Source organism: Pseudoliparis swirei, chromosome 1, assembly GCF_029220125.1.
Source record: "Pseudoliparis swirei isolate HS2019 ecotype Mariana Trench chromosome 1, NWPU_hadal_v1, whole genome shotgun sequence".
NCBI lineage: Eukaryota > Metazoa > Chordata > Actinopteri > Perciformes > Liparidae > Pseudoliparis > Pseudoliparis swirei.
In genome coordinates, this window is record NC_079388.1 from 1,006,071 (window position 1) to 1,023,476 (window position 17,406).

The 17,406-nt window shown below is 46.1% G+C and overlaps 2 protein-coding genes across 2 annotated transcripts; one reads left to right on the forward strand and one right to left on the reverse strand.

Annotated features, from left to right (window-relative positions):
- Positions 1-970: 970 nt before the first annotated feature.
- On the forward strand, positions 971-3,942 carry pex11b (peroxisomal biogenesis factor 11 beta). Its single transcript, XM_056439581.1, has 4 exons — positions 971-1,619; positions 1,794-1,909; positions 1,987-2,188; positions 2,528-3,942. The coding sequence occupies exons 1-4, from the start codon at positions 1,564-1,566 to the stop codon at positions 2,913-2,915; spliced, it is 762 nt and encodes a 253-aa protein (XP_056295556.1). The 5' UTR covers positions 971-1,563; the 3' UTR covers positions 2,916-3,942.
- A 32-nt stretch (positions 3,943-3,974) lies between these two features.
- Positions 3,975-16,166, reverse strand: ilf2 (interleukin enhancer binding factor 2). The gene is made up of 15 exons (XM_056439116.1): positions 16,060-16,166; positions 15,470-15,529; positions 13,923-13,965; positions 12,783-12,887; positions 12,624-12,701; positions 12,271-12,373; positions 11,770-11,835; positions 11,536-11,652; positions 10,928-11,006; positions 10,773-10,860; positions 9,683-9,744; positions 9,481-9,595; positions 9,320-9,410; positions 8,952-9,116; positions 3,975-4,117 (listed from the first exon to the last, which is right to left on the reverse strand). The coding sequence occupies exons 1-14, from the start codon at positions 16,062-16,064 to the stop codon at positions 8,956-8,958; spliced, it is 1,173 nt and encodes a 390-aa protein (XP_056295091.1). The 5' UTR covers positions 16,065-16,166; the 3' UTR covers positions 3,975-4,117; positions 8,952-8,955.
- Between the last annotated feature and the right edge of the window lie 1,240 nt (positions 16,167-17,406).

Genomic DNA, 17,406 nt, shown 5'->3' on the forward strand with positions numbered 1-17,406 from the left:
GACAGGTAAATGCATCAAGACGTATGTTCTGTGTAATCAGGAGACGTGTGTCCTGTTTTAGATGGAAAGATCATTTACCAATATGATGATCTCTGTTTCTTTAACCTTGAATAAGATGACATGATAACGATCATAACCCGTTACGACATTCATCATATCGACACGCGTCGGGATGACTGGCGTTGGATCGGGTTACAGCTGCAACGACACTTCAAAATGTCAGACAATTTTACAGATTGAAATAAATGCAACGTCCATTTCCATAACTGGTTTGTCTTCAACATTCATTTATTGAATTCATTGTTTTCCACCTCACAAATAAAACACAATAAAATCTGACTTCATCCTAAAACCACCGAAGATCCATTGTCATCCACTTTTTAATATTCAGAGGCCACTTGGTGACCCGAAGTGAGAACAATAAATACACAATCCCCTTTATAAAACATTAAACATGTTTATGATGACACTGAAACAATATGTGTACTAAAGAGTTGACTTTGGCTTTGTTAGAATATTGTTCTTTTAATTTTGTAATTATTTTATTGTAAAAATGTGCTGCTCTTGTAATGTTGACTGTTTATTAAAGTACGATGAACACGTGGCATTGTCATAATGATGAAACCCTGTCATAAAGCCGTAATATGCTTCACAACCCCCTGAAGCACATGTATAACTGTAGAGGACCTCACGTATAATCATAAGAACTTCATGTATTAAAGTTCAAACTTATCTTCATGTATTAAAGTTCAAACTTATTGTCAATTTTCCAATGTACATACAGAAAATCGAATATTTAACATTGGAAAATTGACAATAAAGCTAAGTTTGAACTTTAATACATGAAGTTCTTATGACTATACGTGTGAGGTCCTCTGCAGTTATACATGTGTTTCAGAGGATTGTGAAGCATATTTAAATATACATATTTAAAGTAGAAATATTGGAACATATATTAGAAGTAGACACAGGTCATATGCATACAGGTCAGATATTTTGATTTCATTAGTTATCGCAAACGATGCTGCAATGTATGGTAAGTTGCTTTCAATATTTTAGTAAGGCCATCAGTAATCAATAATCAAGAATCAAAAGCTTTCCTAATAAACTCAAGTTGATGATTCAGTCAATTCATAAAGGTCCATATTTAACAGGTACGGTGGCGGCAGTGTGCGCTTCTATCTGGCAGTAAACACAAAGACGTAACGGATTGGCGGTCCACTGGAAGGGGCGGGACTTCCTCTGATGCACGCGTCCCTGCAGGGCTTCCGTAGTTCTAAACTCGGCAGTCGAACTTATTTTGCGCCACTCGCCGTTGAGCAACTTTTCCAGTTCGTCTGTTAGTCACAGACTCACATCAGTGTGTGTGAGGACAGCGTGTTGGGTTAATATAAAGTGAAGCTCTCCTTTGATCAAAGCTTTCCTCAACGTATTGCTCTGGACTCGCGCTAGTAGAAGCTAGCTAGTTAGCTGCTAACTAGTCGCTAGCAGCTCACGAGCTTCTGACCTCAGCGGGTCAGTGAGCTGCTAGCAGCGGGTCCAGGCCGAGGAGAACCCGCCAGCATGGACGCGTGGGTCCGGTTCAACGCCCAGAGCCAAGCCAAGGAGCGGGTCATCAGGTGAGGTTGTCATGTGAATGTTGGCTTAGCCAACTGTTAATAATGTACATGTTTACTGTCAGTGCTAGCAAGCTAATGCTACATCGCTGCTAGCACATCTAATCAGAGCGAGGCTCGTCTGTTGTGCATATCAAACGAGGTGCGATGTGATCTGTACTGACGACGCGTCCCCAGGGCGGCCCAGTACGCATGCGCCCTGCTGGGCTACACGCTGCAGAGGGGCGGGGCCACGGCGGAGCTGCGCAGGACGGTCACCCAGCTGGAGGCGCACATGAGCCTGACCCGGAAGTGTGAGTGACGCGTGGAGTTCTCCTCCCGCCACCTGTGGAAGGCGGTGGGGGCTGATGTGCCGGTCTGTGTCCCACAGTGCTGCGTCTGGGGAACTCTGTGGAGGCGCTGCAGGCGGCCAAGAGGGCCATCCACCTGCCGGACAGCGTGCCGCGGCTGTGCCTGACCATCGGCCACCTCAACAGAGCCGTGTACTTCGTCTGTGACAACGTCCTGTGGGCCGGGAAGACGGGCCTCGCCCCCTCTCTGGACCAGCACAAGTGGAGTCAGCGGTCTTATAGGTGTGTTTTAGTTACCTGCAACGTGTGTGTGTGACGCATCTATAACACCTTTTAAAGAATCTGTAACCGTCTGTATTAAAACAATATTAACTGAGGCCACTTCAACGTGGAATTATCCAATATAGAAAGACATCTGACAGAAGTTTGATGTCTTGTCGGATCATTCTTGCTGAACATGATCGAGCTGCAGGAATCTGATCTGTGACCTTGTGATTTAGTTTTCAATTTAAAATGTCTCTTAAAATCTTTGTATTAAAATTGATTTAATCCATCAAATGGATTTAAAAGATAAATTCAGAGGTTAAAGCAGCATCCTTTCTGAATGCCTTGCGTCTGCAGGTACTACCTCTTCGCTCTGATCCTCAACCTGACTCGAGATTTGTACGAGCTCCGCCTCCTCGTTGAGTGTGAGGGCCGCTACAGGGCCTCCAAAGCCCCCCGCTCCCCCAGCACCCCCCTGTCAGCGGACCACCTGTGGGCCCCCTCCACACCCGCCACCGCAGCGTGGATCCGGCTGCGCAGACGGCTTCGCCTGCTGGCGACGGTGCTGCGCAGCAACCCGCCGCTGCTGCTGGACCTGGCCAAGAACACGTGTGACATCTTCATCCCCCTGGACCGGCTCGGCATTTACCCCACAGGCTCCGGCTTCGTGGGCGCCTGTGGCCTGGCCTCCTCGGTCCTCTCCATCGTCGCCATGGTGCACCCCTGGCTCAAACTCAAGCCGTGAGCCCAGGTCCGGAGTGGCGCTGGACCCACAGGGTGGACTGAGTTGAGACTCCTAACAGGCGCAGATTGTTCTGCATGGCACCGCCTCCACTAACCTTCTCGCTCGCGGCAATAATGGACCTGCATGACCCGGTCAACGCTTCACGGAGGACGAGTCGGGACCCAGCGGCGCCGACCGCATCAAGCTCCGCCCCCAGGATGTTCATCAGTCCTCAATGCTAAGTCATCCTAGAGGGTGCAAAATAAAACTAAATAAAGAAACTTGATGAGCGCCGCCATGTGGACCCGTCCAGTCTAACACGACACACACACCAAGGACCCCGGTGAGCCCTCGACGTGGTCCAGCGCCGTCTCCCAGGTGGTGGGCCGTGCTGATGCGTGGGCGTCATTTAGGGGACCGAACGGATCCAGGATGCTTCAGGAATTTAGGTTATCATCTATTGCAGCGGCAGGAAATGGCAGACTAGACATCGCGATTTAAACTGTGCCCCAGAAGCACACGGCCAAGACCACACGGGAGCGTCTCCATGGCGACTCGGAGGCGACTCAACGTCTGAACACGAAGCTCCCAAAGGAGAACCGGCCCGAGGCGGGCCCAGCGTGGTACTCGGACCTGAGGCTGTGAATACGTGTTGTTTAATACATTTGCTGAACATCTTAAGCTTCATATCTCGTCACTGAGGGGGAAAGTAGTGAGGCTGTAACAATGTGGGAACGGCTCATCGCTGTGAATACTTTATGGATGTACTAGTTATATTATATATAGATTTAACAGAGGCTGCACGATCTGAACAATGTGATCGGATCTACAATTGAACATGTAGTTTGTCGTGCAGCTCAAACGAGTTCTACCCAATGAGGTCGAGTGACAGGAAGAGCTCATTTGCATCTGGGCCATCATTTATTACGTTACCATGGCGATTGGACTGTCAGATTGTTACATAACACTAATACTCCATCAGCCATGTCCCTGTAGTGTGTGTGTGAGAAACTGCTCTCTTGCTGCTGACATTAAAGAGTTAATAAACCGTTGGCCCTGCTTTCAAGAACAAGACCAGAGTTAAATACAAAAACAAAGGTTTAATTCAGGACGTTACTATGACAATGAGGAAGTCAAATCTAAAAAAATTAAAACCGGACAAGTGGACGACCAGAGGCTCCTCCAGGTGGGCCGTGGCCCCTGCTGCTGTTTGTTCAGGGCCACTGTGGAAGAGCAGAGCCGTGTGTTAGAGAACCAGTTACACCCAGTCCGGCTGAACTGGTTCACAACCAGAACCAGGTCCTGGTGGGTCTACGGTCATCGGGGCCCCAGAGGGACCCGTTGGTGTTCAATGTGACTGTATCAAGCCTGGGGAACACTTCAGGATGTGAGGAGTCTCTCATTTGGGTGTGAAGAAGTGCCTCTAGCGCCCCCTGGAGTTTCAAAGCCGTGGTTCTGCTTTACAGAAAAACCATCATGGCATTAAAATGCACCCAATTTGATTTCCTGCCATTTTGAACTTTGTAAAAAAAAAAAATTGTGACAACTCTGGGTCTGATCCTTAAAACATGTCCTGTGGATCCTTATTGGTTTAAAGTGTGTTGATATCTGTTTAAAAGAGAAGGACCAATGAATGTCTAAGGGGCGGAGCCTAACTTCCAAATCACTGGGCCTATTCCTCACCAAACGTGCAGTATAGTCCACAAATATGTTGATAAAATAACCACTTAATCCAGGGCTCCAGACTAACTTTTTTTACTAGGAGCACAGTGGCCCCTAACTTAAAATTTTAGGGGCGCAAGCAGAAAATTTAGAGGCGCACACTATAAATCGACTTGCAAAGTTCTTCGGCAATGAAATACGCCGTGTTAAACTTCAATAGCAATTCGCAGGGCTCTCAAGTTTTGAAGACAGGCAAGAGTGACATTTCCATCAGCACCCCCCCCCCCTCGCAGAACGCAATTTTCGGATATTAGTCAGTCGCGCGCAATTCCAGGATGCTTTATTTTCATTGGTTGCTGGATTGAATCTTACCCAGATACGGGTTGTTTTCTGATTGGCTATTGTGTAGACCATTTCTTTTTTTTGATTGGCTGATAAGTGGCTCCTCACAGCAGAACTCCAGGGGAGCGCTTGATTCCTCCACGGTGAGGGCAGCGCGGCCAGCTCATGTTTGCGCGCTGCGGCACATTAAAACATTAAATAGCCGAGAGTTTTTTTCAGCGTGATTATCCTGGAAATCAGACAAATCTACGGTCCCAATTGGGAGATATTTCAAATTAAAAGTCCTAAATGTTTAAAGAAATCGGTCATTTCTTTAATGTTGGAAGTCAAGATTGTCCTGAACACAGCTGCATCAGTCAATGCCGGGGCTTATGAGGAAAAACATATATAAAGCACTTCAAACATTAAAGAAATGACCGATTTCTTTCAACATTTAGGACTTTTAATTTGAAATATCTCCCAATTGGGACCGTAGATTTGTTTGATTTCCAGGATAATGGAAGTCAGGACTGTCTTGAACACAGCTGCATCATTCATTTCCTGGAACTCTTGGGTAAATCGATATACAGGAATTTTTAACATAAAAAGTCTGAGTTTTATTTTTATTAACTCTTCCTTGGTACAGTAAAAAAGTTTTAATGTGAGCATAATTTAAGCTAAATCTCAGAAACGATCTATAAAGATTCTAAATCAGTTAATTGTTTACTTGTATTGTTAGTGTATGATTTGTCGACATCTTATTTTGAAAAACGGATGTTTCACGTAGTTCTTTCCGCTAACTTTGCAAAACCGGATGTTGTGTCACGTGAATCCTTCCACTAACTTTATCAAAACCCTCGCGCGCTCCCGATCGAATGCGTTTACCGTCAACATCAGTCTATAGGTGCACAGAAATGTAAGTGTCGGCTGAGTTGACCACGGAGATCCGAGTGACGGCTGAGTTGACCGCAGTCGTTCATTGCACAGGTCGCGGCACATTTTATGTTTCAGACTGGCGTTGTGTTTGATCAGCGTGTCGTGTTTTAATTGTGTAGTGCCAGTTTTATCAGCACATTTCGTGTTCCCCGCATGTTGTGGGAATCGACAGCAGAATGTACAGTTCATTGAATTGGTCTCCCTGAAATACCTCAGCCAGGTGAACTCGCGCATCCACTCATCGCGAAAGCTGAATCTCCTGCCTTTTTTCGCCACGACCGTTTCCTCACAATCTGAGTCGGACTCATTCTTGGGATTTGTCTTCTCTATATCATTAGGTGTAGGAAGAAAGTACGAACTGATAGTCCGCTTCGCCATTGTCCATTGTTTACAGGAGACACCGCTATGTAAAATCTTTGGATTCGCGCGATAACCCCCAAGATCTGCCTCTTTTCACACATTAGCCTATAACCGTGGTCATCCCCCCCCCCCGCTCTCACACACAGGCCAGCCTTCTTCTTCTGTTTTCGTCTCCTTTCTTCTTCTTATGGAGTTAATGTCGGTTAGCAAACCAGTCATTCAGGCATTACCGCTAACTATAGTGGGCTGAAGTGTAGAACAAGTTTGTCAGCAACAAAATAAAAAATAAAAAATCATGCGCGAGTTGATGAAAAATTTACTCGCACTGTGTCTAATTTTAGGTGCAAAATGCAACCATTTGGTCGCAGTCTGGAGCCCTGACTTAATCACTCCATCTGCTTTTTTAGCCTGTTTAGCGTTATAGGAAGTTGTAAAATAACAAACTCTTTAAATGAAACTTGATTGATTTAAAATGTAAGCAGTTTGATCTTAAGCTCATAGTAGTAAAAAGTTAAAGATTACAAAAAACTAGAGATGCACCGATCAGGTTTTTGGTGCCGATCACCGAAATCAATATCTGCCGATCACCGATAATACCGATCACCGATCACTGAAATCAGTATCTGCCAATCCGAAAATACCAATCACCGATCACGGTGTTGATTGAAGCATTCTATTTGTGTCGCATTATTGCCTAGGACTATGAGGAAATACATATATAAAGCAACTCAAACATTAAAGCCCCATTATGTAGTTTTTCCCTTTTAGCGCCCCCTTCAGTTTTTGAGGTTTTTAACATTTACTTCAGTGTCGTAAATACCCAGTTACCATAGATGCAGCCTCGCATTGAGTTGAGATCATGTGTTCTGTATTATAATTATTATTATTGGTACGTGTCACGGGTTATAAAAGGTGACGCGAGGTTTTTTTGTTTAGAGCGCGCTGACAGGCGCGCTCTAAACATGCTGATGGAAATGTCACTCTTGTCTGTCTTCAAAACTTGAGAGCCCTGCTATTACGAAGACTGCACAGGAACACTGAACTGGGCCCAGCACCTACCGGACTAGGGTGAAGTAGCGTGGGCCACGTTTCCGCCTGGTCGGTCAGCTGTTTGCCGGCTTTTGGGGGGAGGGGGTGTCATTTACTTTTGTTTTGGGGGACTGCAAAGACTTTGGGGCTGTCGGGATCCGGGGATTATACTTCGTTTTGAGTGGGTTTGATTGTTTGTAGTGTATGAGTTCATTTTGGGGGCTTGCAGATGCATTGAATTTGATTTAATAAAATAACATTTGGGTTTCCGCATATCGACTGTTTTTCTTTTACCACCATTTGAGCAGAGAGAGTTTACACCAGAACTCAGATCCGCCCATTCCCTTTTTTTTTAGCGTATTGTACCTTTTCCCCTTGATTGAGTTGCTAAGGGCGAATGAAACAACATAACTAAAAGAATGACAACATTTAGTTTAGATGAAATACCGATCGCGTTTTCAGCCTATATACGTTGTTTTCTAAATGTTTGAATGTGGAGTACGTGTGATCGAATACAATATTGTTGACCACACCAAAAAGCTACATAAAAAAAGCTACCCTTATACTGTAGCTGCGAGCGTGGAGTGGCACTATATGACATTGCGTAATCACTGCCAGAAAGCAGGTCTTAGTACATCCGCCCCGGATCGGGCGGCTCCAGAATCCTACATAGCGGAGTTATTTCCCCACAGACCCCCGATGGCAATGGCAGAGCCGCAAATTGCCATAGTAAAAGTCATTGTAGCGGCACAATTTTTTTCAAGCTGTTATTTTAAGATACAATTGTTACATAATGTTACTTTAAAGAAATTACAGATTTCTTTAAACATTTAGTGCTTTTACTTTGAAAAATGTCCTAATTGATACATAAAAATTGTTTGATTGCTATTGTAGGGGATTTCAGATATGTATGGCACACATCTGCATCATTCATTTCCTGGAACTCTTGGGGAATCTATATACAGGACTTTTTTTAACAGACAAAAGTCTGACTTATTTTTATAAACTCTTCCTTGGTACAGTAAACATGTTTTAATGTTAGCATAATTTAAGCTAAATCTCAGAAACGATCTATAAAGATACAAAATCACTTCATTGTTTACTTTTATATGTTAGTGTATGATTTGTCGACATCTTATTTTGAAAAACGGATGTTGTTTCACGTGGTTCCTTCCGCTAACTTTGCAAAACCGGATGTTGTTACGTAAATCCTTCCGCTAACTGTATCAAAACCCTCGCGCTCCCGATCGAATGCGTTTACCGTCAACATCAGTCTATAGGGGCTCAGACATGTCGGCTGAGTCGACCCAGAGATTCAACTCGGGGGACGGGGACGCCGCTCGGTGGTGAGGATCCCCTCGTGGACCTCTCACTCTGCGGCCCTCGCCGGGCGCATCGTCTCCGTTGCAATGCGCCGCGATTGAAACGTCTGATAGTTCTCGCAGATGTTACGTCATCTGATCGGCCGTTTTGTGAACGCCGATCAAAACCGATAATGGGAATATCGGCCGATCATATCGGTGCATCCCTACAAAAAACATCTATAAAACTGAGCGTGTGGCAGCAGCAACAAACACAATTTTCCATGAAAATGTCCGTAAAGAAAACCATGTGATCATTTTGAATTAAAGTCATAGCGCCACCTAGTGGCAACCAACCAGTGATCACCATCCCCAGACCTGCGTGGTCACACGGGTAAGCCCCGCCTCCTGGTGGGCCTGAGATGAAGGAGTGATGCTCAAACCTCACCTCCTCATTCCTGGGTCTCCATGCTCTCTTCCTCTGCCTCCACATCCCCTCCCTCCTCCAGAGCCGCCTCCTCCTCCTCTTCCTTCCTCTCTGGCGGCTTCTCGTAGGCCTTCTCTGACGGCGTGACGATCACGCCGTCCCAGGTGGACATCTCGGTCGTCAAGTCTGCAGCAGGCAGAAAACAGCGTCATGTATGGAAACATCCTCACAGGACTTCTTCTCCTCTCATGCCGACATGGCTGCATCTCTGGTACCGCGACTCTTCTGAGCTGCATCGTCACCATTTAGAAAGTGTTTAGCTTCATTGAAACGTCTCATGATGCTCTCGGGACGAGTTCGTAAACAGGAAGACAACAAAGTGTTCTTACAGCTGGCGTCGCCCTCCAGGCCGAGGACCTTCCTGAAGCCTCCGTGGGAGAGCACCCTCACCAGAGTCTGAGCTGTGAAACACACCATGTCCTACACACACACACAGTCAGTACTCTGTCCCGTAGTGGTTACATGGATAGAAGAAGCTCTCCAGACCTACCTGCTGCTCCAGCGTCATCACCGTGTGCACTCTGAAGTTCCCGCTCTCACACGGGTCAGTGATGCCCACGGAGCCGGGCAGGAAGAGGCCGGCAGCCAGCATCTGCATGCAGCGCCTTCAACCACAGGGGGGCAGACAAGTCTCAAGACCACGGCCCCGAGGGGCCGGGTCAACATTGAAGCTGAAAGGAGCCGACACCCACCTGTAGGCCACGTTCAGGGACAGGGGCTGCCTGGACGGGTTGTTCATCACGGCAGAGTGGCCCTGCAACACAACGGACACGTGACCCCGCCGCCCGCGAGGTCACTAAAGCTCCGTCCCCATATTCCACTCTGGAGCTGGACATGTGGAGTCAAGCAGGGCTGCAACCAACGATTATTTTGATAATCGATTAATCTGGTGACTAATTTTTCCATTAATCGGATAAAAAAAAACTAAAGTGTTATTTTCAACCCTTTATTCAAAACAGAGTTCGTAGGCTCATAGAAATCGTGGAAAAGTCATGGCGTTTTAAAATGGTTATTTCCAGGCCGGAAAAGCCATTGAAAAAAAGATCCCAAAAGTTTTGGAAAAGTAATGCAAACGTGTTAATCTTCATTTGTTCATTTAAACAGCATAAACTGTATGCTATGGAATTCTCATTGTTCGTCTAAATACGACATCTTCTCAGTTTTTCATGTCTTCACAGAGTTTTCACAAAATGTTTGGTCATGGACATTTGGTTTAAAGGTCATGAGGTCCACTGGTCAGCATGTGGATGACCCGTCACAAACAGACTGACAGCTTTACTCAGCCAACTGTGGTTTAACTGCGTCATACGCATCTGTGAGGGGGTGTGGCTTATCTCCGGCGAAAAATATTTTACGCCACGGAATAACCACTTTTTCTACGTTATACTTCTTGTGGAAATGCCACACACGTGGTAACATGTAGCGCCCTGGTGTCTGGGGTCATGACATCACCCGGAGGCGCTCACAGCTCCGTGAATGTCTCCGACGACGTGAATGACTTCCGCTTCCAGCGCCACGTGAGCAGCAGCAGCCAATTAGATTCATCAACAGCGGAGCAGCTCAGCTGATCGGTCTCTCCTCTCCCTCCCTTTGGTTTCTCCTGCGCCGCTCTGTGCTCAACTCAACTCTGTTTATACTCCGTGACTTATTGAGGGCCGTAATAATCGCGCGACACAACGAATCGATAATGAAATTCGTTGCCAACTATTTGAATAATTGATTATTATCGATTGCATCTATTCGTTGTTGCAGCCCTCGGGTCAAGCCGCCGTGTGGTCCTACCAGCAGGTCCAGGATCCAGGGGGTGAGGGGCTCAAAGCCGGGGAAGCGCAGCCTCAGGTCCTTCAGGAGGCGGATCAGCACTTTGACCCTGAAGAGGAGAACCAGGTGATCACAACGCGCTGCAGCCTGAAGGGCCAATGAGCTGAGAGACTCACGTGGACTGGGAGGCGTTCTCCTCAAACCAGCGGGCGTGGCGGATGGCAGCCAGAGCGCTCTGCAGCACCTTGATGTCCACTGACGGGAAAACAACAACAACAAACCCTCAGATCAACATCTTAGTTTCAACCAGGCACATTTAGTTCGTGAGAACTGAAAGGTTTTTACAGGCCGACTTATGAATATGAATCTGTTGCAGAAGCACCGCTGGCTCAGAAAACACCAAGTGTGTGTGTGTGGGGCGGCCCGAGTCAAGTGTCCCGAAAACAAAGAGCTAGCCGTCAGCATGAGCACCACCTAGAATATCACGACACTCCACATCAAACTCAAAACGCCTCACACATCAGAACTAAAATAAAAAATACAAACGTTGGACCAGAAACACGTGTGAACTCTGGAGATTATTTAATCACCTTTCTATCCAAACAGAGCATAATGATCCAAAATGGAAGTTCATATACATTTATAAATAAAAATCTTTTAAAACTTGTTCCCAGCCAGCAGAGAGATGAAGTAGAGGCCTGACAGGCTCATGGAGTGTGTGTGTGCTACGGGGTTAAATGCCGTGTACACATTAGTGTTTGTTTGTTGACGTGTTCTCTCTTACGGTGAAGCTCGGGGTCCAGCTTGCGCAGGTTGGGCGGCACGGTGGTGATGAGGATCTTGACCGTGGAGTCAGCTGAACTGACCTCAAAGCCCGTCTCATTGGTCAGCATGGACAGCACTGAAACACAAACACACGAGTTTCATAGAACACACTGTAAACACGGTCTTATCGTCTGAGGTATCGACCAATCAGAAGCGTAGAGCCAGTGAACACTGACGGTCCAGAGGAGTTTACCTTCCGCGGCGTCTTGTGTCCGGAGGGACTCCACCACTTTGTTGCCTAGAGCAGCGACGGCCTCCACTGAGAGGAGAGCATCACACACACACACACACATCGGATCAGACGACTCCAAGTAAAGAAAAACACCACGAGCCAAACAACCGTCTGAGACAACCAGAGAGCCCAGACCGGCTCTTCAGCATCGGTACGTAATGTTCTGGCCAAATGCTTCCGTCATCACGTTTAGTGACAGGGACACACGTAAACTGTATTGGATCAGCACTGGTACTGAAACATTGGACTCTGAACCCGGTCAGAACAACAGACTACAGCTCAGGTCCTCGGCCGGTGGGAACAGTCTGAGTCTCTGAGCTCCACCAGACTGAAGAGGCCCCCGGGGGCCACGACTATACGACCTCATCCTGAACCACAGCCTCAACAACCAGCAGCTAGCAGACGACTTCTCTGGAAGGTTCTGTGGGTGATGGATGTCTGACAGCAACACTCATCACCCACATGTCGGGAGGATCTTGAGGATCACGACCAGGTCGGCCACGTTGTGTCCCGTCGTCATGGTTCCCTTCTTGTAGGAGCCCACCTGACGCACTTCTTCAATTTGCTTTAAAGAAACACAGGAACAACATTAACATGTCATGTGGGCCAACTTTAAGACACACGTCATATCGGCAGGCTCCACGTCCATCAACGACATCGAGAGGACATTAGACAAACAGTCTCACGTGATGTTTTGATGCCTTCAGTCACACGCCTGTGTCGTCATTCATTTCACACGGATACGTGACTGAAGGTGTCTCTAGGGGGAGGAGTCAGAGGAGTCATGGTGCAGTGAAGGAAACAAGAGGACTCACCACTTCAAAGTTTCCCGGGGCCACAATCAGGTTGTCGATGACGTTGTTGATCTTTGTGACCAGCGACAGGATGGCGGACTAGACGGGGACAGCACACATCAGTCAGGGAGCAAACACCAAGTGAGCCGCGCGGTGGGCGGGACGGGGGCGTGGCCTCACCTGCTCTGCAGGAGTGGGGCTCAGGTCCTGGTTCCTCTTCAGCAGACACTCGCTGAACGCCGTCTCATCGGGCGCAGGCTTCACGCGGGGGAACGCCATCTCACACTGCGGAGGACACGCCCACGTCAGACCTCAGGGGTGTTCTTCTGGAGGCCGGCCCCTTTCTGACGGTTACACGCCGTGGTCTGTAGACCGTCAGTAACACCCCGTTGTCTGTAGACCGTCAGTAACACCCCGTGGTCTGTAGACCGTCAGTAACACCCCGTGGTCTGTAGACCGTCAGTAACACCCCGTGGTCTGTAGACCGTCAGTAACACCCCGTGGTCTGTAGACCGTCAGTAACACCCCGTGGTCTGTAGACCGTCAGTAACACCCCGTGGTCTGTAGACCGTCAGTAACACCCCGTGGTCTGTAGACCGTCAGTAACACCCCGTGGTCTGTCAGTAACACCCCGTGGTCTGTAGACCGTCAGTAACATCCCGTGGTCTGTAGACCGTCAGTAACACCCCGTGGTCTGTAGACCGTCAGTAACACCCCGTGGTCTGTAGACCGTCAGTAACACCCCGTGGTCTGTAGACCGTCAGTAACACCCCGTGGTCTGTAGACCGTCAGTAACACCCCGTGGTCTGTAGACCGTCAGTAACACCCCGTGGTCTGTAGACCGTCAGTAACACCCCGTGGTCTGTAGACCGTCAGTAACACCCCGTGGTCTGTAGACCGTCAGTAACACCCCGTGGTCTGTAGACCGTCAGTAACATCCCGTGGTCTGTAGACCGTCAGTAACACCCCGTGGTCTGTAGACCGTCAGTAACACCCCGTGGTCTGTAGACCGTCAGTAGGAGGGCTCCCTCTCCCCAGATTGAGGTGAAACACACACAGGTTTGAGTGCCACCTGAGAACATTCCAGAGTCTCAGGTGCTTTGCACACAGCTCTAAAACATGGGTTGTCTGGACCCAGGAGTAGGGGTCAAATGATGTGCCCGATTTCTTTGGTGTGCGGTGGCTAGAAATGACACGTTGTTCCTTCAACACCCTCTGAAACATCTCATCTCCCTGTGGGACCACGTCTCAGGGGCTGCAGGCGGAGGTCAAACACGCCCCCCCCCCCCCCCCCCCATTACAATCTATTTATTTACTCACCACATAAAAATCAAACGGGATGTGTGGGACAAACGGTCGGTACCTGAACGTAGAAAACAAAAAGAGTCAATCAGTGGCCATAAAAACAATCTGATGTAGATGATGTGGCATTGTTCATATTAATCTGAATTATTGAATCGGACTGTCCTATCCAGGTCCCTTCAAACCTCAGAATAAACAGACCGTAGCAGCTGAAGTATGAGACGGAGAGGACTCCCGCTGTGATTGCAATCGCATCGAGCTCGTGTTTTACATGTGACCAGAGAATAAATCCTCCCGTTGGAAAGGAGAGAACGAGAGAAGGTCGTTGGCTGAATTATTACTTTACCAGACATCCAATTTTGAGTGACGCCAACAGAATAGAGTTGAATGGACGGGATCATTTCACACCAACGCGAGGCGATACGGATAAAAGCTGTTGTCATTATGGTTCCTTATGGTCATAACACTTGTGTATTATGCAAGTATGGCAGAAAATATATCCTGACTTTGTTCCTTCCTTATATTTTGTTAGTAAGCAAATCATGGGATACATATTTTTGTATTGAAATAAATCTTAAATATGAAAGATGATTATAAGTCTCCATGCGTAAATAAAGATGGATGGAGCATCTACGACTGGTTTGTTTACACACACCGACAGAAACACCATTACATCTTTACCTGGGCGGCCTTTTCAAGTTACGTGTGATAATATTTACGATTATCCCAATAATGGAACGACATCACCATCAGCTTTGTGAATGTTTATTAATCATACGTCTTGTTTTGTTCAAATAAATGGAAAGCCATAGTGTCTCAGGTAGGCTTAACACTGCTGTTCAGTCTGTATTTATTTACTTGAGTGCACTCAATGTGATTGGGATATGGCCGTTTATCCTTTCATTACTTTTCCATGACTAAACGAAAATGTCCATGACCAAACTGAAATCTCGGTATAAACATGAACAATTTAGAACATTTTGCGTATTGAGAGCGTATGTCGGCTTCTATTTTAGGCCTGGAAATGACCATTTTAAAATTCCATGACCCTTTCAGGTTTTCCATGACCCTGGGAGTGGGCCAGTCTGTTGTTTCAGGAAGGGGATGTGTTTTCACATCAGTCGTGCCACTCAGCTCAGACGGGACAGAGTTTACAGGGTTCTGACACATTTTGACCAATGGATTTCCAAGACTTTTAACCAAATTTCCATGACCAAACTGAAATCTTGGCATAAACATGAAAACTGTAGAAAATGTTGCGTATTGAGAGCTATCGCTGGCTTATATTTTGAGCGTCTTTCTTTAAAAACATTAATTATTTTAAACTCCGCGTGAATGAACATGTGATTTTAACAAATTTCCATGACTTTTCCAAAAATTATGATTTAAGTTTTTTCCATGACTTTTCCAGGCCTGGAAATGACCATTTTAAAATTCCTTGACCGTTTCAGGTTTTCCATGACCGTACGAACCCAGGGTTTACAATGTGTTTACATGTTTAATTATATACAGAATGCCCCCTGACGCGTTCCAGATACATGAAGGCTGCAGGCGGCTGGACTTACCCCTGGACCAGCCCTCCGCGGGAGCCGAAGCGGCCTCCCCGTCCCCGGCCGCGGTCCCCTCTGCACACACAACACACACGTCGGCATTGATCAAAGCTGTTGTTCAGAGTCCTGACACACACTGACGTGACGCCGTGGCGACTCACTGGGGAACCACTTCACCTCGCGAAGCTAACGCTGGTATCTGCTGCTCCGTCCCCACACACACCTGTCTGCGTTTCATTCATTCTTGTAGCTCCTTGGCTAGGCGGCTAGCTGCCTCAGCCCGCTGGTAAGTCATGGGATATAGCGTACCGTTGATTCTGTCAAAGTAACACGCATCTCCTGTAGCTCCAGAATGAGCTAACAAATATACATACATGTATATATATATATATATACACACATTATATATACACACGCTGTAAGGCGATACATGACGTTTATAACACGGCTACCGTTCCTCTCCAACATGTTAGCTAATAGCCAAACAGTGCACGCTGCTAGCGTCACGTTAGCTAGGGGGACGGTGAGATACTACGGGCAACGCTTCTGTTGTAAAATGTACAATTAAACAAGATGTAATGTTAAATGCAGTAAAACATAATTACCTCATTGCGTACGACGTTTTGAAAATAGAAAATGGAAATCTTATGAGAACTATGAACCGTTTCTCTGTGATGCTGCTGCAGCTCCTGGTGATGCTACTGAAGCTACCGCTGCTACGGCTTCTTCTTCTTCTTCTTCTTCTTCGGTGGTGCCTATAGTGGAGCACTATCGCCACCTACTGTTGCAATAAGGAGTCATTCGCTTATATTGTGCCCGTCAGTCAAGTATCTTTGAAGTGATGATGTGTTTAGGGCGTAATTCCCAGGCAATTATATATTAAATACATGTCCATCAACCATTTACCCCCCAACACAGTCTTTAATATGGGTCTCTCATGGGAAACAGGACTGGAACAGTTTAGCAACATGAACACTCACTGTAGCGCCTACAAGACACCGACTCAGGGTACCAAACCCAGAGAGGAAGACATGTGTCTTGAGAGAAACGAGGCATCCTTTCCTCTTAAGTGTCACATGTGGAGACACAGGTTTCTGATGATGGCTGATCAGTCGCCTTTAACAGCTGGAGAGACTTCTCAGAAGTTTGTGTCTGCACACATGATCACTATAACACTAATAAAGACACAGTAATCATCACAGTATAATACGAATAAAGACACAGTAATCATCCCTGTATAATACTGATAAAGGCACAGTAATCATCCCTGTATAATACTAATAAAGACACAGTAATCATCACTGTATAATACTAATAAATACACAGTAATCATCACTGTATAATACTAATAAAGACACAGTAATCATCACTGTATAATACTAATGAAGACACAGTAATCATCACTGTATAATACTAATGAAGACACAGTAATCATCACTGTATAATACTAATAAAGACACAGTAATCATCACTGTATAATACTAATGAAGACACAGTAATCATCCCTGTATAATACTAATAAAGACACAGTAATCATCCCTGTATAATACGAATAAAGACACAGTAATCATCACTGTATAATACTAATAAAGAGACAGTAATCATCCCTGTATAATACTAATAAAGACACAGTAATCATCCCTGTATAATACTAATAAAGACACAGTAATCATCCCTGTATAATACTAATAAAGACACAGTAATCATCACTGTATAATACTGATAAAGACACAGTAATCATCACTGTATAATACTAATAAAGACACAGTAATCATCACTGTATAATACTAATAAAGAGACAGTAATCATCCCTGTATAATACTAATAAAGACACAGTAATCATCCCTGTATAATACTAATAAAGACACAGTAATCATCACTGTATAATACTAATAAAGAGACAGTAATCATCCCTGTATAATACTAATAAAGACACAGTAATCATCCCTGTA

Bases quoted from the DNA above. Each gene is read 5' to 3' on its own strand.
- pex11b (XM_056439581.1), top strand. From the start codon at position 1,564: ATGGACGCGTGGGTCCGGTTCAACGCCCAGAGCCAAGCCAAGGAGCGG. The intron at 1,620-1,793 runs GTGAGGTTGTCA...ACGCGTCCCCAG, and splicing joins GCCAAGGAGCGGGTCATCAG to GGCGGCCCAGTACGCATGCG. The intron at 2,189-2,527 runs GTGTGTTTTAGT...TTGCGTCTGCAG, and splicing joins TGGAGTCAGCGGTCTTATAG to GTACTACCTCTTCGCTCTGA.
- ilf2 (XM_056439116.1), bottom strand. The intron at 9,596-9,682 runs GTGGGTGTCGGC...CTGTGGTTGAAG, and splicing joins TCCCTGAACGTGGCCTACAG to GCGCTGCATGCAGATGCTGG. The intron at 9,411-9,480 runs GTAGGTCTGGAG...GTGTGTGTGTAG, and splicing joins TGATGACGCTGGAGCAGCAG to GACATGGTGTGTTTCACAGC.